Here is a 24,624-nt window from a genome sequence, read left to right on the forward strand (position 1 = left end):
TGCTGTCAATTGTAAAATAAAGTCACAAACAGTAAAACAAAGCAATTACTTTATTTGTGCCGAAATGCACACTTCCTCAGATCACAGATAGAATTAAGTTGACAAAACTTAAATAGTTTAAGTAAGATCAATTTAATACAATTAAGTAAAGCTTACTTAATTGAATTAAGGCAACGAGTTTGCACAATTGAATTAAGTAAATTAAACAAATTTGCATAAATGTAAAATTAAATACTCTCAGAGGGTAGTTGAGAAACTGACATAAAAAAATACATAATTCTTTTAGGGGTCTGTGCCGAAAACATCAAAATCATCAGAAATGTTGTACACGCATTCCAAAACTTTGCAGGCATGTTCATGGGTCACTGTGATTGTGCCAGGTAAGACATATTTAACAACATTCCTTTCCAAAAAAAAAAAATGTAGTCCTAACCCCAAAACCTAACCCTAACCATAACTTATCCCTAAAATCCGAGGGAAACGATAGCTGAATAACACTGATGTAGAAGCACCTAACACTGGTTGCAAGCCTAAACTTGACATAAACTGTAAACTTCAAATCTGATTGGTTGATTGGAATGTTTCTCCAGGATCAATAAAGATGTTGATCCAGGAACATGTTGTACTTGTTGAAATCACATTCACGCATGTTCATGACCCTAAATGAGAAACTGTCACAAAAAAAATATCCTAGGTTAACCAGTATTTCCGACAACTTAATTTTGTGTTTCGGGTCAAACTGATCAGTAACATAAGTCTGCCACGTGATTTGAGATGCTAATGATGAAAGATTCGCTGGTGTTAGTGCTTCATTTGTGTGAAAAAATAAAGACTAAAATAATTAAGAACTTAAAGTCTGATTAGTAATCATGTCCAAATGTTAATACATATTTATGATAGGCTTTTATGGTAGGAAACTAAACTGAATTAAAAAATTCAGCATTTTATAAGCCAAAAAGTCAACAGTTTTTGAGAATGACCTTTATAATGGTAAAATCTTATGTCTTCTTGTTACTTGTTTTGTTGGTGTTATTTTGCTCCTAAACTTTCAGGATTGTAAAAAAAAAAAAAAACATTTAACAGAGAAATAAAATCAGTGCTTATTTTGATTTAGTTTGATTAGTATTACTCAATGGTGTAGAATTGTTCAAATTATATAGTCTAAAAAGCTCATTTTCAGTACATAACAAAGCGTAGTAATATCTCACATCTTGCTGAGTCATGTCTCTTCTGAGAAAACTGAAGCATGATGTGCTATGAAATAAACCTCAGGTAAAACCAAAAAGTCAGCACTAGATAATAAACAAATCTGCCTGACTGAAGACAATGACTAACATTAATCAAACACATCGCAATATTACTCCAAAATACCATCATGCATCAAACCTCCCTCAAAAATACAAGGAATTTTGTACATCTATAGATACCATCAATAATCCACGCACCTCTGACACTCCCACAAACAGACACACAAACACACGTTTTGCAAGAGAATCCTCTTGAGTTACCATGCATTTCAAATGATAACCATTGCTGGAAATAATTTCAACAAAAATCATTGAATAAAAGCATCTCTTGTGGTTTTCTGTCACATGTTCACAAACGCAAATTTTGTTGAGTAATGTAACAGCGGCAGACTAAGTTACCATACGTGATGTCACACCACTTGTTCCAGAAAGACAATAGTCTTATCAGATCCGAGGATAAAATAGCCTGACAACACCAGTAAAACAAGATAACATGGCAAAATCTAATCCATGCTTACATGCGTTACATAACGTGTATATATTATAATCCACACTTCTATGAATTTCACTGCAAATAAATAACAAAATATCAACCAATATACTTGCTTACAAATGTTGCAAGAGCTTTTCTTAGAACTAATTTTGCAATTTAACTAACTAACTAACCTAAGTTCCAAACATAAGTTCACACAGGGGAAAACATAAATTGTAAAGAAAATATAAATGATGCACAAAAGGAAGTATCCAGATTCAAAGCGAAACTTTTAATTGTTGATGGCAACTTTTATCAGAAATGTTATGATTTTCAATTATGAATGCTCTACAAATTAATGCATAAAATGGCAGTTCTTTGCAAACATACAGTCCTGCTCAAACAAGACAAGTCGATATACAGTGATATTTATCACACACTCAAGTCTTTGTTTTGCAGAACTGTCGTATTAAAGAAACATAAGCCAGTTCAAGAATTCCTTCAAGGTCGTGTAGCGTCTCACCATCACTCTCTAATAGACCACAGTGTGTGTGTATGTGTGTGTGTGTGTGTGTAAGAGTTCAGCAAACTTTCATGAGAAGAAATCTATTTAGCAAGGATGAAAATTTCAGATTACAAAATTGTCTCCCTTTAAAGGGATAGTTCACCCAAAAATGAAACTTTTGTCATCATTTACTCACCCTCAAGTTGTTCCAAACCTGTATGAGTTTCTTTCTTATGTTGAACAACGTGAGGGTGAGTAAATGATGACAAAATTTTCATTTTTGTGTGAACTATCCCTTTAAGTTCCTGAATTTAATTCAATTTAATTTTCATTCAATTTAATTGAAAATCATTTCAATGAACGCATGATGTTCAATTGGAATTTGAATCTGAATGACAGCAAATTTAAAAAAAAAAAAAAAAAAAAGCTCAATTTTTCTATTCTTCAAAATCCTATAGGTGGCATTTAATAGATTACAACATTCTATTTCAATTCAACTTTTTTAAACAATTCTGTTTGCTACATCTATTCAATTTTACAAACTAAATTGGTATTTAAAATAAATCTCAATACAATTCTGAATGGCACCCGACCCTGCTATCTTGAGTGTTTAATTTGGTATATGGTTAAAAAGCTTGCATAAAGCATGTCATGTAATGCAAAACCCATGCAATGCAAATACGCAATTGATGCCTACCTGAACGTTCCCGAGGCCCGCATACAGGATAACCAGCAGGGGCAGACAGGATGGCATGATGGCCCCTCACTAAGAGAGAGCTGCTGAATGGGTGACCGGGGTAACTAACCGGTGGTATGTGAGTGATCAGAAACAAACTAGTCCCACCACAAATGCTAAACCTATTATTAATGATCTTCTCCCTCTCTTTCACTCTCTCCCTTGTTCTCCAACCTTCCTCCACACACTCCGCCCAGCTGACACGGATACTCTTCTACCTGACACCTGGCATACGGCTGTGGGAGAGCTCTGTGAGTGACTCAGGGTGTGTGTGTGTTGGGGGGGGGGGGGGGGGGGGGGGGGGGGGTACCTGGACGTAGCTGTCTGCTGTGGTGTTGATGGTAATATTGCCATGGTCAGGAAGCAGTTGGATCACGTAGTTCTTATCACATCCAGGTGATGCCAGCCAGCGGAGTGAGAAAGCACGAGGTGACACGCTGATCACACGCAACCCTTCAGGACTGGCAGGCACTGAAACACACAGATTTGGGTTGTGCACAAAAAATAAATGCATGTATATATTTTATAGACAGACAAATGCTAAAAATTAAATTCTGTTCACTTCAATCCATCCATCCATCTTAATTTATATAGCACCTTTCAAATAAATTCAATGCAATTCAAAGTAAACAAGCAACTGCCATAAAATACAGATATAGCAATGAAAATAACACTAAAATAGTTTAGAATAAAACAGCAGAAATGTTAGAATACAATAAAAATGATTAACAATGAAATGTTCATAAAGCAAAACTGTTTAGAAATGATAGTGATGTTAATAAATGGTTTAATTTAATTCATTTCAGTTTGGTTCAATTCAATTTTTATTCAGTTCAGATTGGTTCAGTTCAATTTTAACAACTGAATCGAAATGAATAATTCATTTGAGTTAAGTTCAGTTCAAATGATTGCTAAATTAAGTTCGGATTTGTTCAAATCGATGCAAGGCGAATCAGTTCTGTTCAATTCAAATTGATTCAGCTTGGTTCAATTCAAGCTTCATTTGACAAAACAAACTGTTCTAAAACAGTTTTAGAGGAATTAGTACCTTTCATCATACAAAGTGCATTTTAGGTAACAGTCTAACCTGTGTGTATGGTGATCGTGGCAGCGGTTCCACTGATGCTGTTTCTGAAGCGTTGTACAGTGGTGTTGTAGGAGCAGCCGCTCCACAGGCCATTGACGGTGACCTCCTGCAAGTGTGGACTCACGTCTAACGTCCAGACATGAGAGCTGTTACTGATGGTCACTTTATAGAAATCAAAATGGCCAGCAGCTGGTGCCCATGCCACTGTGGCTGATGTGATATTGATGTAAGACACAGAGAGTGAACATACACCTGCTGGCCCTGGAATAAAAAATAAAAAAAACAGTGTATAGAATGACCTTTCTTATTTATATGTGTTCGTATATTGTATTTGTTGATACCAAAAGTAGAAAGTATCACTGGGAGATTCTTACTAGTAGAGATGTTTTTGGATGTGGTCTGGCTGAAATCTGACCTCAGGAAGGACTGGATCTCAAACCTGTAATCACTTCCTGGGGTCAGGTCATGAATCCTGACACTGTTTCCATGGAGATCAACCTGGTGTTGCAGAAGGAGGTCACCTGCGAGGCCATATCGAAACTAAAGAAAGAAACCAAGCAAGCAACAGAAATAAAATAAGTATAGGCATAAACTTCAAACAGTATCATTCAAAGGATTGGGGTCTTTTTAAAGTAATTAACACTTTTATTCAGCAAGGATGCATTAAATTGATCACTAGTGAAAGTAAAGACATTTATATAGTTACTGTATAGTGTACATAAACTTACAAACAAATTTAAAAATCATGTTAGTAGCCCAGTCATATATCTGGGATGCTGGCAAAGCATCTAGAATGGGGGTGACCATGGAAGTGAGAAGATCATTACTATAGGAGAAGTAATTTTAGCCCAGGTTATTCTAAGAGGCTTTTACAATGGATGAAAAACATCTTCTCAAGTTTGCAAAATTGTATTTTTACATCATACATTCAAATACCCTCCCTCTCTTTCTGAGGTAAAATGAAGGATTGGCACTCATGTATAATGAGAAAGGCAGAAACCCGAGCACACAGGGCTACAGGGTGTTGCTAGGCTACATTTCAGCTGAGACGGTCATTATGAAAGTTTTAACAGGTGTGCAAAGGCCCCAACACTAGTCTAGTCATGCTTACGATAAAAAAAATTAAAAAATAATAACTTATTCTACATAGCTGCTTCAAACTTCTGAATTATTTTGTCTATAAAAACAAACAATCAAACAAAACAAAAATCCAATGTGAAAATACACTCATATACAACTACCAAATCCCTACATTATACAGATCTCGTTACTGATTGGATGATCAAAAAGTCACCCTACCCTGTAACCATCCACTCTGCCTGGTGGGTGTGTCCATATCACATACATGCTGCTCACTTCTTGTTCAATGAAAGTGAGGTCATCAGGAGGTTCTGGAACTGAGGTACAAAAAAAAAACAATAATTTTGTGAGCATGTGTGAGCTTACTGCTGCTTCCAAACTGAAGTGAGCTAGATTGCATTAAAGGCATCATAAATGCTCATAAGGCATCATAGGAACAGGCTGTTCCAAATTCAGGCAGCATAATTTTAACTAAATAGGCTGTCAGGAAGTTTGCATTTGACACTGTCTTAACAAAAAGAGCCCACCCTCATGTCTCTATGATATTCTACCTTTTCATATAGGTACTTTCATATATCTTTCACAGAATACACTGCAATAAGCTCAGAAGAGAAAAAAAAACATCCAAATCTTCGGGTCAGAGGTCACCCATCCACCGAAACTCGACCCTCACGTGTGAACGCTCGCATGGCTGTTGCCGGAAGCCAGTGATTATAGTTTATAAAGTTTTAATATGTATATTTTTCTTACAAAAACCCATTGATTCGCTTCAGAAGACATTTATTATTGAAGTCGTATGGATTACTTTTATGATAGATGGATGCACTTTTTGGAGCTTCAAAAACTTGGACGCTATTCAATGCCTTTACAAAGCTGGGAAGAGCTGGGATATTCTTTAATATAACTCCAATTGTGTTTGGCTGAGAGAAAAAAGTCATATACACCTAGGATGGCTTGAGGGTGAGTAAATTATGGGATAATCTTCATTTTTGGGTAAACTATTCCTTTAACAACCTTAAACTTTTGAACTTTTGAGTGTAAATATTACTCACTACCTAAAACTATTGATAACAGATTTAAACCCAATATATGCTATATATTTTTATGTTTACTGGATTATCGCTTTAGTTTAAAGGATTAGTTCACTTCGGAATTAAAATTTCCTGATCATTTACTCACTCTCATGTCATCCAAGATGTTCATGTCTTTCTTTCTTCAGTCGAAAAGAAATTAAGGTTTTTGAGGAAAACATTCCAGGATTTTTCTCCATATAGTGGACTTCAACGCGGATCAACAGGTTGAAGGTCCAAATTGCAGTTTCATTGCAGCTTCAAAGCTCCCATTCGAGGAATATGGGTCTTATCTAGCAAAATGATTTTAAAAAATTAAAATGAACATACTTTAACCACAAATTGCTCGTCTTGCACTAGCTCTGCGATGCACGTCCAAGACTTCATGCATTATGTAGTCACGTTGGAAAGGTCACACATCCAAGTTCTTCGTCTGTGTACTCTGGTTCAAAAAGGTAGGGTAGGGTGAAAAACTCCATCTCATTTTCTCCTCCAACTTCAAAATTGTCCGACATCGTTGTTTTACCTTTTTTTTGTAAGGTCGTTTGACTTTGTAGACACTCGCTTTGTAGACACTGTGTTGGTACTTCCACCTACATCACCTTTCCAACGTGATGACCAGCATTTGTGGTTAAAAAGTATATAATTTTTTTTTTTTTTTTTTTTTTTTTTTTTAGAAAATGACAGATCATTTCGCTAGATAAGACCCTTATTCCTTGGCTGGGATCATGTAGAGCCCTTTGAAGCTGCACTGAAACTGCAATTGGGACCTTCAACCCGTTGATCCGCGTTGAAGTCCACTATATGGAGAAAAATCCTGGAATGTTTTCCTCAAAAACCATAATTTCTTTTCGACTGAAGAAAGAAGGACATGAACATCTTGGATGACATGGGGGTGAGTAAATTATCAGGAAATTTTAATTCTGGAGTGAACTAATCCTTCAATGGCATATTAACATCAAACTCTATTGAACTGGCTTCACATGAAGAGCACTTTTTGTAGGATGTTTGTAAGTGAATGCTAATGGAGTTGCTACCTAAGTGGAGTGTTCCGAATGAGTCATTTATAAGGTCCCGTTTCATGCTACCTTACAGGGCAGCTGTCTATATAGGCAGTACAGCAAGGCACTAAGTTTTGGAACAGAGCTAATATGTGGACTTATGTGAGAGAGTAGACGATAAGTTCTTGCTAAGTCTTGTACCAATATATCAGTGTAGTAACACTCACGTGTGTTAGCAATTGCAGAAGCAGGTAAACTTCGCCTGTCTCCACTAACACTGCTCACTTCAACAGTATACACACTTCCAGGCAACAGGTTGTCAAAGCGATATGTTCTAAAAAGAGAGAAAGCTGCAGTCCAAACCTCTCTCACATAAAGAACGAATCTTTAGGGCAGATAACTGATCTAAATCCGCACCTGTCATCAGACGCACTCTGATTGGTCTGCAGGATAAAGGTTGAGTTTCTGATGGACAGGATGAATGAGTCACTGACCCCCTGGCCTGCCCTCCAGTGCACACTGAGAGATGCTGATGTCCTCTGCAGAGGCAACAAGGTGACCGAACTGGGAGCTACAAACAGACACAAGGCAATTAAAATGGTCAAGCAGGGTTCATAAAACTCCTGGAAATATTACAGGATTGCACAAAAAAAACTGATTTCCAAACCTTTCTGACCCCAAACTTTTGAACAGTAGTGTAAGTAGTTAAGCCTGTGTGAATGTATGTTTACCAGCTCTGATGGCGATAATCACTGCTGGACTGTCTCTGAAAAATTCCTTCTCGGTTCGGACTGAAAAGTTGCATAACTTTCCTGCTATCACGTCTTTAAAAACTGCTCTAGTGTCCACTACCTTCTGCACCTAGAAGACACATACAACAAAGTAGTAAACAAACTGTTTTCCCCTCATTTGAGTATCTATTATTTAAGGACAGCTTAAAACATTGACTTCAAAATCTCCTGTGCACAATTTCACTTTAGTTTCTTAATGATGATGGTGATTCCATTGATGGTGGCAAACCAGCTTTGTTGCCGCTAGGCACTTTTTTCCCATCAAATGCTGCACTGTATGAGGTCATCCACTCAAGAAACTTTTTCAACCTGATCTGTCACTTAAAAGAAGAAACAGACATACACAGGATGTGTACTCACAAACATAGGATCATACCATGACAGAAACAGCGCAGTTCATACACAGCGCTTCGTAATGATGGCCGTCCCCCTCAGCCCTGTCCCACAAGAGCTCTATGGAGCTGTCAGTCACAACACCAGCATGCACATGAGTGGGAGGAGCCAAGCCTGTAAATAGATAAACAGACATTCAAATTCAGTACTTCACCAGTGGAGTCCTAGATACTCTATTCGGAATAGCATACTACCATTCTATTCATACCATTTCTGAAGCATTGAGTGTGCGTATTGTGCAAAACTAGACTAAAATGAAAAACAATGGTTTTTATTTTCAAGATTATAACTGGATGCCACTTGCTGCATTAAATATGCAATGTAACAAGGTCATGTGACAACAATGTAAGATTATTTGCACTTTTTTTTTGCATATAGCATATTGTTTTGCATATTGTAAAGTATGCTAGCATGAATAGCAGTATGCTATTTCAATTGAATATTCAGTATCGGTCAAAAATTTGGAATCATTAAGATTTTGGTAACACTTTACATTAAGGTTCCCTTTGTAAAGGGTTTATAAAGGTGTTTGTTAATGAGTAAGAAGTCATTTACAAATGCATTATAAATTATTAATAATGCAGTTATAACGGCATGAATAAAAAGGGCGACTTTAATGCAATACCTGCCAAATAGTGAGTCGTTTTTAACTCCCGTGTTATAAATGCTTAATAAATGTATTTATTCACACTTATTTAACTCAAAACCAGATAATATTATAATTTTTATCTTACACATCAGCTCACGGCCTTGTAATAATGTCCATGCAAGTGTTCGGTCTCTTGAGGGGTGGGACAGGGGTGAGAGGGTGTTTAGAAAAAATAGTTTACTTGTATACTGAACTGATTCTGTAAATTGTTCATGTGAATAAATATATTGATTAAAAAAAAGGTTCAATTTCATCTTGATAAACAAGTTGTGGATAGGCATCATGACCTTTTTGGACAGTATCATGGGTAAGACAGAAACTTCTGGTAAGCAACATAGTAAGACAAGTGGCAGTCATGAGATATTAATAAGAAATCCACAAATACAATACCCTTCAGTCTAATTATGATAGTCAATTTTTGCTGCATCATGAAATAAGCCAGGAATCTGGTTTTGAGTTAAATAAGTGTTAAGAAATACATTTATTAAGCATTTATAACATGAGTTAAAAACAACTCACTATTTGGCAGGTATTGTGTTACAGTCGCCCTTTTTTATGCAGTTATAACTGCATTATTAATGATTTATAATGCATTTGTAAATGACTTATTACTCAATAACAAACACCTTTATAAACCCTTTACAAAGGGAACCTTAATATAAAGTGAATGATTTGTGAAAGATCATTTGACACTCAAGAAGTATAAAAGTATTATTTTTATCTGATTTAGTGCTCAAGAAACATTTCTTAGTATTGAGCAGTAAATCAGCATATTAAAATGATCATGTGACAATGAAGACTATCAGTAATGATCCTGAAAATTCAGCTTTGCATCATAGGAATAAATAACATGTTTAAAATAAATATACTCAAATAGAAAAAAGTTATTTTAAATTGTAATAATATTACCATTTTTACTGTATTTTTGATCAAACAATTGCAGTTGGTGAGCATAAGAGGTGAGCATAAGAGACGTCTTTCAAAAACATTAAATAAAGCTTAATGATTCCAAACTTTTGACTGGTACAGTACTTATGTGAGCAATAAGAGCAAAAGTTTCTTAAATGTTTTCTCACAGGTCCTCACAGGTGGTAAAGCAAAACCGTCACTGCTCGTGTCTCTGCTGGTCACAAACACATAAAAGTTATACTGCGTTCCTGGATTCAGGTTGCCGACTACCACTTTGGTGCTGTCTTTGGACACCGGCGTCCAGGATTGATTGTTCTGGTGAGTAACGGTGACGCCGTCGTAAATGCTATTTCTGGGCATCTGCACAAACAGCTCCACAGAATGTGTGCCAACTGCACATGGGACAGCTATTTGGACCCTATCAGGTTCTGAAAGAAGCATAAAAATACATATTATAGACTGAGACTGAGGCTTAGTAAGGGAAATGAAGTAAAGGAAAGATAAAAACAAACGAATCATACTCAGAGTCTGTTGTATGGTAATTGGTGCACTTCTGTTGTTGTCCTTAACTGCAGCCACGCCCACTTCATATGTCCCACCTGGTTTGAGCTGTGTAAGAGGGATGCAGGTGGAGCTATTTACCCAGAACTCTCTAGTTTGGGTCTGATTTGTTAGTCGGACGTAATATTCATCAACTTCCTCATCAGGTGAAGGCCACCAGCAGACAGTCACATTCTCCAGACCCACAGCATCAACGCTGAGCGAGACCTTGCGTGGAGGACTAACCTCTAAAACACACAGACATCAACAAACAAAACATCTATGTGGATCTCCACAACCAGGTGAAATCCCAAATTATTAAAACCCAACTGAGGGGGGAATTCACTCAGAATGAATTCATAAGCATCTGCTTATTTGCATGCGTTGTCTACACTTTTTTTTTATCACCAAGTTCAGTAAAAATAAATGTTGGGTTTTCATGTTTTATAGGGACTTTCTATAGATATAATGATTTTTATACCGTACAAACTGTATACTCTATCCTCTAACACTAACCCTATCCCTAAACCTACCCATCACAGAAAACTTTCTGCATTTTTACATTTTCAAAAAACATTTATTTAGGGGCCAAGCACCGAAGGTGCGTAGGCACCTATTGTATCTGTTGGTGTTCTTTTTCTTTATTATTATAAGCTGTTTTTCTCATGGTGACTAGAAAAATGTCCTCCCATCCTGGTGGGGAAATTTTGTCCCCATAACGTAGGGTTTACAAGGACCACACACACATAGGGTACAACAGGGCTAAAGGCGCACCGGGTAAAAGGCGCATTTGATTTTATTTTCCTCTGAACCACTAGATGGCACAAAAACTTGCCACAACACTTTCCAAAACATCCGCTTTTCAAGATGCACGTGGAACTTTGGCTGATCCTTGATGCGATCACGGACGCAAAGTTGATTCTGCGCTAAATTGATTTAATATTTAATGTTTTTTAAAATGTTGTAGATTTAAGTAGCAAATGAGAATCGCTAAAATTATTTAATATATTTTGAGACAAAGGTCTTGTTAACGATTTTTTGGTTCAAGGTAATTAAAGCAAAAGTTTTTTCAATAACAGAAGAATATGTAAAAGTATGGTATTTGGGGTAAAAAGTGCATCTGCTGTTGGGGCAAACGCACAATAATTAACATGGTAATAAATAGCTGGCTGACTTTTCCATTTGTTGACATGACATGGTTATATTAAAGGAACACTATAATATCATTGCGCCTGCTGCACCCATGGTACGGCAGCAAAGTTCCTTGATTATTATGCCGGAATGAGAGTATAGTTCCTAGCCATATCGGCCTAGAAAATCGCAACTTTTCATTTTCCGTCGGTCTTAGTACACAATGTAACTACAGAAGAGTCAAGTTTTAAATAGGAAAAATATCTAAACTCTTTGGTCATTTTTGAGCGAGATGCTAACGGTCTAATCAGATTCAATGAACTATGATAAGCTATGCTAAAAGTGGTACCGCCAGACCCGGAGATCGGCTGAATGGATTCAAAAATGGTAAACCTCAACTGTTTAACTCTAGGGGAGTTGGAAAATGAGCCTATTTTCAAAAAAAGTGGAGTGTTCCTTTAAAAGGGGAAAATATCAAATATCAAGTTGGGTGTCCACATTAGAGATAATCACCATATTTATAATGAAACCATCATATTTAAAAATATTAATCATATCATGTAATAAAATAACATTTATTGTCACTACTGTAAATCTACTGTAAATTAAATTATTATGGGATCTCCTTCAATGCTTTCAGAATCTTTACTTTCTAAAATAAGTTTGTTTCTGTATTCAAATATATATTTTATATTAACATTTTAATAACAGTACATTTATTGAACAAAAAAAAAACGAATACTTTTATCAAAATAAACCGAAAATAGTACAAACTTTGTTAAAGTGATTGTTTTAGAAATACTGCACACAGAAGTGAATTCACCCCTCAGTATCTCCTACACGCTTTTTTTTGCAAAACCTACCTGTAATGACAGTCTTGGACATACTGTCATTGCTTTCCACATCTTGAGCTGTGACAGTCAAAACTGTGATCTTGTAAGCATGATACGCCTTCAACCCACCAATCACAGCGCTCTGATTTGTCTTGTCCACCCGAATAGAATGGCCTCTGCCAGAGGATAGATCCACCCAGTGCAAGATGTATTGCTTGAACAGAGCATTCTGGGTAGAATCAGGGGCGGTCCAACGCACTGCAATCAGATTGGACTTAACAGCTGTCACTGTGAGATTCTGAGGAGGATTTGGCTCTGCAACATTAAACAAACAAACAAAAAGGTTCATTTCTGGGTAAACTATTCCTTTAATGTGTGTTGGTACTGTAGATGTAGAGACTTACTAGTATTGGCGATGAAAATGGGTCCAAGTGTCTGAGACACCCCACTGGGGCGAGTAAGAACCAGTGAGAAAAAATAGACATGTCCAGGAGAGAGACCTTGAACTCTCACTCTGTTTTGCATGTTTGTGAGTGGCATACTTGACAGAGTTCCATGCATTGATTCATCTTCTGACTGTAGAGCAAGTGAAAAACCAGCAGACAAGTCCAAGTGAGATTCATTAGACCAGATAAATGCTGCTTCTGTCTCACATACACTCTCCAGGTACAGCCATTCACTACTGCTCTGCAACACTGTAACATAAACACATGCAGATAAGATTATTCTAAAAGAAAGTCACAAATAAAATATTGTTAAGATCTCAAATATTTTTCTTAGACATCAATTCAAATAAATGAAGAGTAAATGGAGACAATGCTGCAAAAACCTGTACCAGTTGTCACATTTCAAGTGGACCAGCAATTTTTTGCCAATCCATTTGTCATTTTAGTTTAAAAAAGCATCCTTATAAGTGGACATCACAGTATACTATTACCAAAGTCCCTTTAAAGGAAAGTCTGTTCACTCTGTGGCCATATTTGCAACTCCTCCGGGCAGCTAATTCCTATCTATTTGAATGGGGGAATCCAGAAATCTCAAAAACATGCTTGGCGAACACATAATTAAATAAATCAACAACAAAATATGAGATAACCTTTTCCATTAATGTTGTTTCTTATGCTCAAATAGCGTTAAAAAAAGCTTATATTTCAGGCTAGATGAGCCAATGCGCATGCGCAGTTCTAAGAGCGAGTCTCTCAGGTTTCTATGGGAACTGGAGCTTCTAACGGCAACTGCAATGACGCAATGACTTTATCAATCAGCGATTGGCTCTTTAAGGTGGGACTTATTCCGCCATATTCCGCATTGCAGTTTCTCCCATTCATAACTAATAGGAGTTAACCTATTAGTCTTTCTATATCTAGAGTCTTTGCTATTACCCAACAAAATATAGACTCAGAGATGGGCTGAAGGTGTCATTTTGGCCTACTGCTTCTCAATTTTTTTTTCTTTCTCTATGTATTGTATACTCATTTATATTCTCTAGAGTTTCAGAAATGTTCTCAACGTCTCAAACTGTGCTCAGATCTCCCAAGACACCAAAGTCTGCAATCAAAAGTCATAGACCTAAATATTTCTCATCAAATTGTTGTAAAACCAAATAATTTCAGCTATGCCATCCACATGTTATTTAATTTTTATTTTATTAATATTTTGAATTATCTTAAATCTTTATATTTTTAGGTTTAATTTTCATCAAGTTTTAGTTATGTGCTTTAGTCATTTTAATTAGTTTTGTTAAAATATATATTTTTAATCAGCTTTATTTTTATTTCAATTTTAGCAATTTCAGTACTTCAACTTAACTTATTTCAGTTAGTTGCCAAGGGAACATTTCTAATTTTCATTTAAGTTTTTTCATTTAAGTTTTTCATCTAATATTTATGTATTATTTCAGCTAACAAAAATGATTTCTAATAGTTTTAGTTTTAGATTTACTTCATCATACTGATTTAATTAATAATCATTCTGAGCCACATTCATTTTATGGCTTTATATTTGTATTTTATGTCAGCATTTGTCTCATTTGAGTCTACTTTTATTTCTTCTAATGATGCTGGAGAAACATCTGAGACAATAGCTATGTTTCCATCCAAAGTTGCATATTTAACTTATGTGCAAATTTTGAATATCGCATAAAACATTTGCAAATAAAGCACTGTTTCCATCCAGCGAGTCAAAGAGGACAAAAACGTAACTTCCTGATACACTGGCGCTAAATATGACTAAGAAAAATGGAAGTTTCTGCAATAGAAGCCATTGTATATAATAATTTTCATATATAATAAATTATTTGCGCCTCAGAGCATGCAGATGAAACAATAAAAGCTGTCATGTTATCTCGCATTAAAATGCCTGGTATTTGTGAACGCAATCGTGTGAGGTGCTTCTGGGAGGAAATTAAACTGAACCACTTTAAAGACAGACTTTGTTCAAGCATTACAGAATGACCAAAAACAGCATTTCAGATGCTGTGCAACGAGATCGGTCGGCTGGTTAGTCCAGTTATGCTGTCACATTGCAAAGTCACATGTCTTTTTTGATGCGCAGGAATTTATTCGGTAAAAGTGTTTCCATAGTTGTTTATGCGCATGTTTTTGTGTCGCGTAAAAAATGTATCCTACTCATTTGAGCGCATATTTTTTTATGTGCATTTTTAGAATTTATGCGCATCTTCGCATTTCCATCCAGCGTTTTTTTATGCGATATCCCTAAATGCACATAAAAATAGGTGGATGGAAACTTAGCTAATGTTTAGTTAAAGGGACTATATGTAAAAAAAATATATATTAATAGCTTTTATATTGCCAGTGTGTGGACAGCTTGTAAGAAAGACTTTCGTTCATCCCCAATCTCCTAGGTTGTCTATGAAAAGCTGTAGACTGATTTTTATGTGAAGGACTCAGGACATTTTTTCCCACGAAAATCAAAAGGATGTTATGGTTACACGCTCTTCCAAGAGTCTCAGTTTCATTCTATGGCACAAGAAACTAATGCTTATACAATGTTCAGGATAATGCCGAAAGAGCTTTTCTGTACTGTAATGTCAATGTGTAATGCAAAGAAAATTGATTAATTCAAACTATAGTCTCGCATACCCAGATCTATATAGTCTATAGTTTCAAATATACTTTATAATCAAACTATCATAACAGTGTAATTTTAACATGATGCCGGTGAAGTGCAGAGCTGGTGCAAAGATACCCACATCACTGTCAGATGCTTTCTTAACTGCTGTTTTCTCAACGCTGTCATTTTTGTTGTGTGTTCTTGTTATTGAGAGGAAAGCATGCATCACATATTTACATATTTAAATGTCGCTGAGTTGGGATGTTTGTTAACAGTATATCGCTGTAAAGGTATTTCCAACTTCTTTTCTTTTCTTAGCAAAGAACAAGCAAGAACTTTGCTGTGGGTATCGGGGCCTTGAATCGTCTCTTGTACGTTACGTGTGCATGAGTACAAGCACAAGCATTAAGTTGCTGGCTGCTGTTCAATTAATGGCCACCGATGTTGCTAATAACATGGGTTTCTGAATTATAGCCCCTTTAAAAGAAACTTCAGAGCATTAAATGAGCAACCTCAGAGCAATACAGTCTTCCTCAGGGCATTTCTCTGGAAATACTTATCGCACAGCTTGATTTATCAAAACAGGACATATTCCTGGATCAACATGCTTTGTTGGTCCAGAAACAACATTCCTATCAACCCAATCAATCCTGACTCTAACCCAGCCCCTTTTTCCAAGAACAACAGTGGATGTTGATCGAGGAACATGTCCTGCTTGTGTAAATCATACCCCCCTTATCTCCCTCCTTTACTCACACTCTTCTTGACAAATATACGGGAGCTGCAGGTAACACAGGAAAGCAGTAAAGAAGTATCCTGTTCCAGTGGCATTCTTCTGCATTGCAACACAGCCTGTTTGATTGGGTGCAAGTGATGATGTCACTTCAATATTTAAGTTGTAGGTGGAGCCATCAGACCAGCGGAGTTCACCTTCAGTCTGTAGATATTAAAAATAGAGGCTGAATGGAATATACTATATTCTGCATCCTATTTTTAAAAGTTTCAGTATGCAAAATACACTATAAAATCCACCAGTCTGGTTCAGGAAGTAAAAATCCCATTTATTTTCTACTTAGGGGAAGAGATTTTTAACTTATAAACAACTAAAGACATCTACTATGAGCTATGAGGTTGTTCTCTGCATTATTTCAACTTTTTTTTTTTTATAATCGTGTTTAACAGTGGAATAACTGGTGAAAAACTACCCATGATTCTGCAAAGAGCTCCACCAACTAGAGAATCAAAACAAGTAAATTGCGCCAAAAGAACTTCAGATTCTGCCCAAACCCATAAAGCACTTCGAATGACGTAGAAGTGTCAGTTTCTTTTTCTCTGAATTTCAAATATGTTTTGCTGCAGATTTTTTTTTTATAATGTTATGATTCACATAGAAACAGGTTAGTTTGGTTCATGGCTCTAGTTTGGTTCAACTCTCTAAAGAAGACCATTAAATTCTTTATGGGAAAAAAAAACTTCAGGAACTATTTTTGTATAAAAATACCTTAAATTTATGCAAATAATGAGTGAAAAAGCATACATGCTTACAGACAATTTGCATACTATTCAGAATATACATGCTGCATACTCCGGTCTTTCAAAAATAGTACGTAATACTGTACGTCATTACTGTTTATGTGTGTTTGCCATGTACCTCATGGTCGTTCAAAGCCGTCCACAACAGCAGAAGATGGTTATAGGAATTTAAGAAGGATGTGATGGACAGGAACTCTGCATCTGTCTTTATGTTGGCCAGATGTGACCCTGTGGTTGATCTTTCACACGTTTGCTTCGCTCCAGACCATGACGTGAACCTTGGGCTCACCTTATAACAACTCCACCCCACAGCAAGCCAGCCAACGAGACACTGACCTGCAGGAGGACAAGTTACACCATCAGTGTGTACATGTGTCTTTACAAGGTTTTATACTCTTTACTACACAATTTTTCATCTTCAAACATTTGACATTCCAAATTAGTATGATATTTCATGAAGCACAAATGGAGATTACACAAAAGCAGATCTCTACTCTACAGTTTTTCATTCAACCAAAGGGTATATGGTGATTTATATAGTCAAATATAATATTATATTGTCCCAAAAAATGACCAAAAAAAAAAAAATCATCAAATATTTACTTTTGTTAATATTTTATTAATATTTTAACCAATTTTATTAATATTTTCATTTAGCTTGAAGTTATTATATTATATTTTGGTAACACTTTTTTTATTTTGATGGTCCTCTTTAGACATTCTGTTGACTATAAGTAACGTTGCAAATACATGTCTACCAGTCATTAGAGTATTAGTAGACTGCCTGCTTAAAGGGTTAGTTCACCCAAAAATGAAAATTCTGTCATTAATCACTCACCCTCATGTCGTTTCACACTCGTAAGACCTTCTTTCTTCTTCTGAACACAAATTAAGATATTTTCGATAAAATCCGATGGCTCAGTGAGGCCTCCATTGACTGCAAGTTAAATTACACTTTCAATGCCCAGAAAGCTACTAAAGACATATTTAAAATAGTTCATGTGACTACAGTGGTTCAACCTTAATGTTATGAAGCAATGAGAATACTTTTTGTGCGCCAAAATAACGACTTTATTAAACAATTTCTAGTGAAGGGTGATTTCAAAACACTGCTTCATGAAGCTTCGGAGCTTTACGAATCTTTTGTTTCGAATCAGTAGTTTGGAGCGCGTATCAAACTGCTAAAGTAACGTGATTTCAGTAAACGAGGCTTCGTTACGTCATAAATGTTTCGAAACGTTTCAAAATTTCAATGGTTTCAGTGGGTAGAGCGAGGCTTCCTGAAACACTGAAACAGTTAAAGAAAATGAGCCGAATTGTGTCAAGGCTTCAAAACAATCTGACACCCGTCTCCACAGTGACACTTATTGGTCACTTGCACGTGCTATCTGAAATAACCTTGACAACAATTTAGACAACTGTTCACAAATTATAATGTACATGTTGTTTGTGCCAAACAAGGAAATGTGTGGGGGAGTGGATAGTGTTCTTGACTGGGTTTGAATCCTGGTCAGAACAGTGTTTTGCTATAAAAACTCATACAAATAAACACCTTTTACAATGCAAAAATAATACAATAAAAAATTACCATTGCAAATGTTTTATTGAAAATAAAATCTATAAATCATATAATAAGATTAAATATCAAGTGTATGTATAAAATGCCTTCTTTTATAAATTTTCAGGGGTTGTTTTGTTTGTTCCATGGATGGCTCAGCTAAACAGGCCAATAAGAGACTATTAACTACTATAATTCTTTTTAATTATAGGCCTACTAATGTCTAAATAAAATGTCTACAAATGTATAACACTGATCAGAGATCAGGTAAAACCTATAGACTTGATTCATGGGTTCACAGAGATCATCACCCCCCCCAGTGGTGAACCACTGAAATTTCGAAACGTTTCGAAACACTTATGAAATCACGTGACTTTGGCAGTTTGATACGCACTCCGAACCACTGATTTGAAACAAAAGATTCGTAAAGCTTTGAAGCTTCATAAAGCAGTGTTTTGAAATCGCCCATCACTAGATATTGTTGAATAAAGTCGTTATTTAGTTTTTTTGGCATACAAAAAATATTCTCTTCGCTTCATAACATTAAGGTTGAACCACTGTAGTCACATGAACTGTTTTAAATATGTCTTTAGTACCTTTCTGGGCATTGAAAGTGTAACTCACTGAGCCATCGGATTTTATCAAAAAATATCTTAATTTGTGTTTCGAAGGTGAACGAAGGTCTTACGGGTGTGGAACGACATGAGGGTGAGTGATAAATGACAGAATTTTCATTTTTGGGTGAACTAACCCTTTAATATCTGCTAACACTTTATTTTAATGGTCCCCCAACAGACATTCTACTGACTATAAGAAACTTTGCAAGTACATGTCAACTTATTCTACTAACCCGAACCCCACCCCTGAAAGTCTACTAATATTCAACTAATACTCTAATGTGACTTAACTGACATGTAGGTGCAACGTAACTTACAGTCAACAGAATGTCTAAAGTGGACCATCAAAATAAAGTGTAACCTATATTTCCAGTTTCCATTTTAGTTTTTGTAAATTTGTTATGTGCTTGTTTCTGTTTAGCTTATTTTTTATTTCAGTTTTAGTAATTTTAGTACTTCAACTTAACTTTATATATTTTATTTCAGCTTCATTTAAATTTAGTTTTAGTCTAGTTTTTAGTCTTTGTGCACTGTATTCCAAGTCTTCTGAATTCATACAATCATTTTTGTGTGAGAAATAGACTGAAATTTAAGTTATTATTCACTAAAAATCTCCAATCCCACAGCAGTTTCATTAATAAATGTTGTAATTTTCTAAATAACTGGAGAATAAAAATTATTTGAGAAACTAAAAGGTTCTCCTATTGCATCAAGCCCAGTAAAAGAATTTTGGCTCTACTTAACTTTAATTTTGAGATATTTACCTTCACGTATTTAGCAGAAACTTTTATCCAAAGTAACTTAAAATAAAGGAACATATTCATCACAGACCCAACAATATGTGTGTGAGAGTATGTGTTTGTGCACATACCTGTCTTAATGGCCTGCTGAAGGTTTTGTGTAACGTTAATTTGGAGATGAGGGAAGGATGTTTTCTTTTTCACAATGACATTATAATGACGTCCAGGCTGTAACCCTTTCACCTGGTGGAATGGCTGAAAATGGGATGCAACCCAACACTGCTCATCCAAACACACATCCAAGACATTTCCATCATCTAATGTAGACCAGCTGAACATGGCAGTCGTAGATGAGATCTTCATGCTTACAGAGGAGCTCAGGAGAGGAACTAACAACAGAGGAAAACAAGAGCCACACCATTTACTCAATGATGGTAAATAAAATATATTCATTATAAACAAATAAAACAATATGTTAATTTGTGTAGTTGAAGACACTGTCTTTATTGTTACCAAGGTGGAAAGTCTTGGCATCCAGCAGTTCTGTGTTATTGTACGATTGCAGACTGAATTCCAGTTTCTCATACACTTGTGGTGCTCTGAACGTCATCACACACTCACACATGTCTTCACAAACTGCAATGCTGCTCAGCACCTGACAAAGGGGGAGACACTCAATTAATCAAACATATTATCAATGTGTGTGATCATTTGAGAGGGATTGTGTTTGTTTCACACCTTGTTTCCCAATGAAAGTGCATAGAAATTAGCTGTTCGTGATGGAAAACACTGAAACGCCACCTGCACACGGACAGAGGATGGACTTATGGGACATGAAAGACTGAAAGCCTGAAGGACGACAAGAAGAAAGAAAAATCTAGGGATTGGGTGCAGATCATTATTTTTCTATCAAACCTTTAATACTACTCTATTATGCTCCCTATAAGACCTTTAAAATCAACAGGAAAAGATGTTCACATCCCACTTTTGCGTGTACTACATAGGACATTCGAGGACTTGTATTCCAGAGGGAGGTAAAAAGTATTATTGCAATATCATTGCCAAAACCTTTATTATATTAACGTTAGGCACCACTGAATTATCTGGAAGATTTAACAAAGGCTGCAAAATAATGCCAAAAAAGCAGTATTTGGCTATTGATTAACATTATTTCTGGCCTAGATGACATCAGCTGAAAAGGAAAGTCATTTCAGAATGCGAAAGTTACTACATTTTGATGAAAGATTGTATTTTTTGTGTCTTTACAATCTTTAATCCAAAGTTCATTTTCATGACTAATGGATAATGGCACAGGGACATTTATTAATAAAGCAAACATTTTGATTTCATGTTGACTTTAAAGCTTTCTAAATAACTATTCTAGTTTAGAAGTTTTTTTTTATCTTGTTATATAACTCAGAAAGGCATATTTTGTTTATTTCTTCACAGTTATTCACAGCAGACAATTGCATTTTTTGTACTTCCTTAACTTGAAGATGAAGTGATCCATTCAGAATTAACAGTTTAAATGAATTATTACCTGAAAGAAGTGCAGAAGTTGCCAGAACAAGGCCAGAACTTTGTCCATGGAGCTCCATCCCATAATTCCAGTGTCCATAGACGACACCATATTCTTAAAGTAAAACACTAAGGTCTTTAGCCTTGCAGCTTGCACTGTAATAATAACCTACACTACAATAGTATGGTCAGTCAAACTTCAGCAGCATCCTAAAACAGTCTTTGTGGTCACAAAAGCACTCCGTGGCATCTTAGAGCAAAAATTTGGCTTAGTTCAGTTTACATTAAAAAAAATACCCTACATTCCTTGAGGACACGCCTCCCCTGCCACTACAGATGCCCATGCCAGCATCTTACAACATTACAAAACACACTGGAGGATTCAACCACACCTCCTCTTGAAAGCAGCTCTGTGTCTGGGTCTCATTCAGTCAGATCAGAAAGGCTCTCCACTATATATTTTTCTTTTGCTTTCATTTTTAACCTGATTGAAATAAAGTACAGGTTGTCAAGACAACAGTGGCAGCATGCAGGAGTCGCGCAGGGTCAGTCGTGGAGTTGCGGTAAAAGTGAAGAAAACAAAACAGGCACATAAAATCTCGCACTAACACCAGACTCCTACATCACCCACTGAGAATAAAACTCAATTTATATTAGCTGTCTTTTACAAACATTATGTAATGTTTGGAATGTTTTAGGTTCAAGTTACATTTAAATGCACTTGCAATATAAGTGCAAGCTTGCAGTTGTTTGTTAATTAATTTATATATAGAAAAATGTGTTATTTGAGTTATATAGCTTTTTAAAATGTCTATTCCTCCAGCTTTCGAAGTGTGTACTTTAATGTTTATACCAGTACAATGTCCTACCCCAGATTTTCATTGTCAGTGTGCACTGCTGTTTTTACTAATAAAGCTCGATGTTATTCTCTGTGGAAATTCAATGTTCACGGTATTGAACTCGCAACATGCCTTTAAATTCTGATTCAGCAGATGTACACGAGGGAGGAGATGAACTTTTCCAACATTTTAATTATCCGACTTGAAAGCAAAACACAACTCAGCAGGATATAACTCAAGTCATGCGTGGGCTGATCTAGTTAATAAATCACTGCTGAAATTAGATCAGGGTGAAGATCCTACACTTCTGCTGATAGATGCCAAGTGTTTTTTTTTGTTTTTTTTGTTTTGCAGTTTTATTGATTATAGTCCGTTTGGTAATTGTACAGTGAAATGTCTTAAATGAAATATTCACACACACAAAGGTGAAATATTTTCAAAATAATTCATATCTGCTGTATAATAATAATCTGTGGATAATTGAGTGGCATATTACAAAATTAGTTGGTAAATCAATTAAGGGGGGGGGAAGGTGCATTTCATGCATTCTGACTTATTTACACTGTTAAAGAGTTGGATTCTCATGCTAAACATGGCCAAAGTTTCAAAAAACGAGTTTGATGTATGAGTATTTCTGTGCCAAATACACTCCTTCCGGATTCAGATAAGTTTCGGAAAAATTTTTTCGAGTATGGCCCTGTATAACGTTATAAAGGGCGGAATTCCTTGTATGGAAACTTCTCCCTGATAAGCATGCGCACACATCACCCAGAGCGAGAGCAAGAGCATGCCTATCAATGCGCTTCTTTTGGGTTACGGAAGCCGAGAGATTTTTCAACAATGTCACCAAAGAAGTGTGTTTTTGGTTGTGAGGGAAAGATAACCTTTTTCAGCTTCCCAAAGAACCCAGCATTAAAGGGTTAGTTCACCCAAAAATGAAATTTCTGTCATTAATTACTAACCCTTATATCGTTCCACACTTGTAAGACCTTTGTTCATCTTCAGAACACAAAATTACGATATTTTTGATAAAATCCGGTCTCAGTGAGGCCTGCATTGCCAGCAAGATCGTTTCCTTTTTCAATGCCCAGAAAGGTACTAAAAACATTTAAAACAGTTCATGTTACTACAGTGGTTCAACCTTAATATTATAAAGTGACGAGAATAATTTTTGTGTGCCAAAAAAACAAAATAAAGACTTTAATCAACAATATCTAGTGATGGGTGATTTCAAAACACTGCTTCATGAAGCTTCGAAGCTTTACGAATCTTTTGTTTCGAATCAGTGGTTCGAAGCGCGTATCAAACTGCCAAAGTCACGTGAACTATTGAAATTTCGAAACACTTATGATGTAACGAAGCCTCGTTTACTGAAATCACGTTACTTTGGCAGTTTGATACATGCTCCAAACCACTGATTCGACACACAAAAGATTCGTAAAGCTTCGAAGCTTCATGAAGCTGTGTTTTGAAATCGCTCATCACTAGATATTGTTGAATAAAGTCGTTTTTTTGTTTTTTTTTGGCACACAAAAAGTATTCTCGTCGCTTTATAATATTAACGTTGAACCACTGTAGTCACATGAACTGTTTTAAATATGTCTTTAGTACCTTTCTGGGCATTGAAAAAGGAAATGATCTTGCTGGCAATGCAGGCCTCACTGAGCCATCGGATTTTATCAAAAATATCTTAATTTGTGTTCTGAAGATGAATAAAGGTCTTACGGGTGTAGAACGACATGAGGGTGCGTAATTAATGACTGAATTTTCATTTTTGGGTGAACTAACCCTTTAAGGGAACAGTGGATGTAGTTTGTTTTTCCGGGGCAGCAACGGAGTTGTGCACATATGTTTGTTTGTTCCCGGAATTTCGTTGACGAATGTTTTGTAAACAAGTCCAAGTTCGACGCTGGATTTACAGATCGCGGGCGGTGAGTAAAACTGCATCAAATGCCTGTGTTTTGTTGGCAATCGGCGCGCAAGAGCATATAATGTAAACAACACGAATGTTTTCGTTCCCTTTTTATTTATAATGATGTCGCAGCTTGCAGACGATCTCTACGCTAAAAAGTTGTGTGCAATCGTGACTCTTTAGCTCTCCCCACGGCAGACACACCTCCAGGAGCTCGGCTTTTTTCGGAAAGAGTCGGTACAGCATATCTATCATTTATAAATCTGATAAAACTAGAGGCTTTCGGAGAAATGAAGGATGCAATACTACTCTACAGGTATTCAAGATTAACATGAGATTGGTGGAAACTGTGTGTGTTATGTACCCTTTAAATGACTGATTTGCACAGTGC

General features: G+C 36.1%; 1 protein-coding gene across 1 annotated transcript in view; it reads right to left on the reverse strand.

The window, feature by feature from the left end:
- The window catches only part of ptprq (protein tyrosine phosphatase receptor type Q), a 61,367-nt gene extending 44,078 nt beyond the window's left edge, over positions 1–17,289 (reverse strand). The window contains exons 1-14 of the mRNA XM_051871078.1: positions 17,168–17,289; positions 16,273–16,453; positions 12,849–13,139; positions 12,475–12,759; positions 10,462–10,728; positions 10,108–10,368; positions 8,366–8,496; positions 7,930–8,059; positions 7,616–7,769; positions 7,426–7,532; positions 5,347–5,444; positions 4,422–4,587; positions 4,048–4,308; positions 3,271–3,431 (exon numbers count right to left, since the gene is read on the reverse strand). Of these exons, the coding sequence (XP_051727038.1) occupies positions 3,271–3,431; positions 4,048–4,308; positions 4,422–4,587; positions 5,347–5,444; positions 7,426–7,532; positions 7,616–7,769; positions 7,930–8,059; positions 8,366–8,496; positions 10,108–10,368; positions 10,462–10,728; positions 12,475–12,759; positions 12,849–13,139; positions 16,273–16,357 (2,397 nt within the window). The 5' untranslated portion in view covers positions 16,358–16,453; positions 17,168–17,289. The remainder of the gene's footprint in view (positions 1–3,270; positions 3,432–4,047; positions 4,309–4,421; positions 4,588–5,346; positions 5,445–7,425; positions 7,533–7,615; positions 7,770–7,929; positions 8,060–8,365; positions 8,497–10,107; positions 10,369–10,461; positions 10,729–12,474; positions 12,760–12,848; positions 13,140–16,272; positions 16,454–17,167) is intronic.
- Between the last annotated feature and the right edge of the window lie 7,335 nt (positions 17,290–24,624).

Source organism: Ctenopharyngodon idella, chromosome 18, assembly GCF_019924925.1.
Source record: "Ctenopharyngodon idella isolate HZGC_01 chromosome 18, HZGC01, whole genome shotgun sequence".
Taxonomy (NCBI): domain Eukaryota; kingdom Metazoa; phylum Chordata; class Actinopteri; order Cypriniformes; family Xenocyprididae; genus Ctenopharyngodon; species Ctenopharyngodon idella.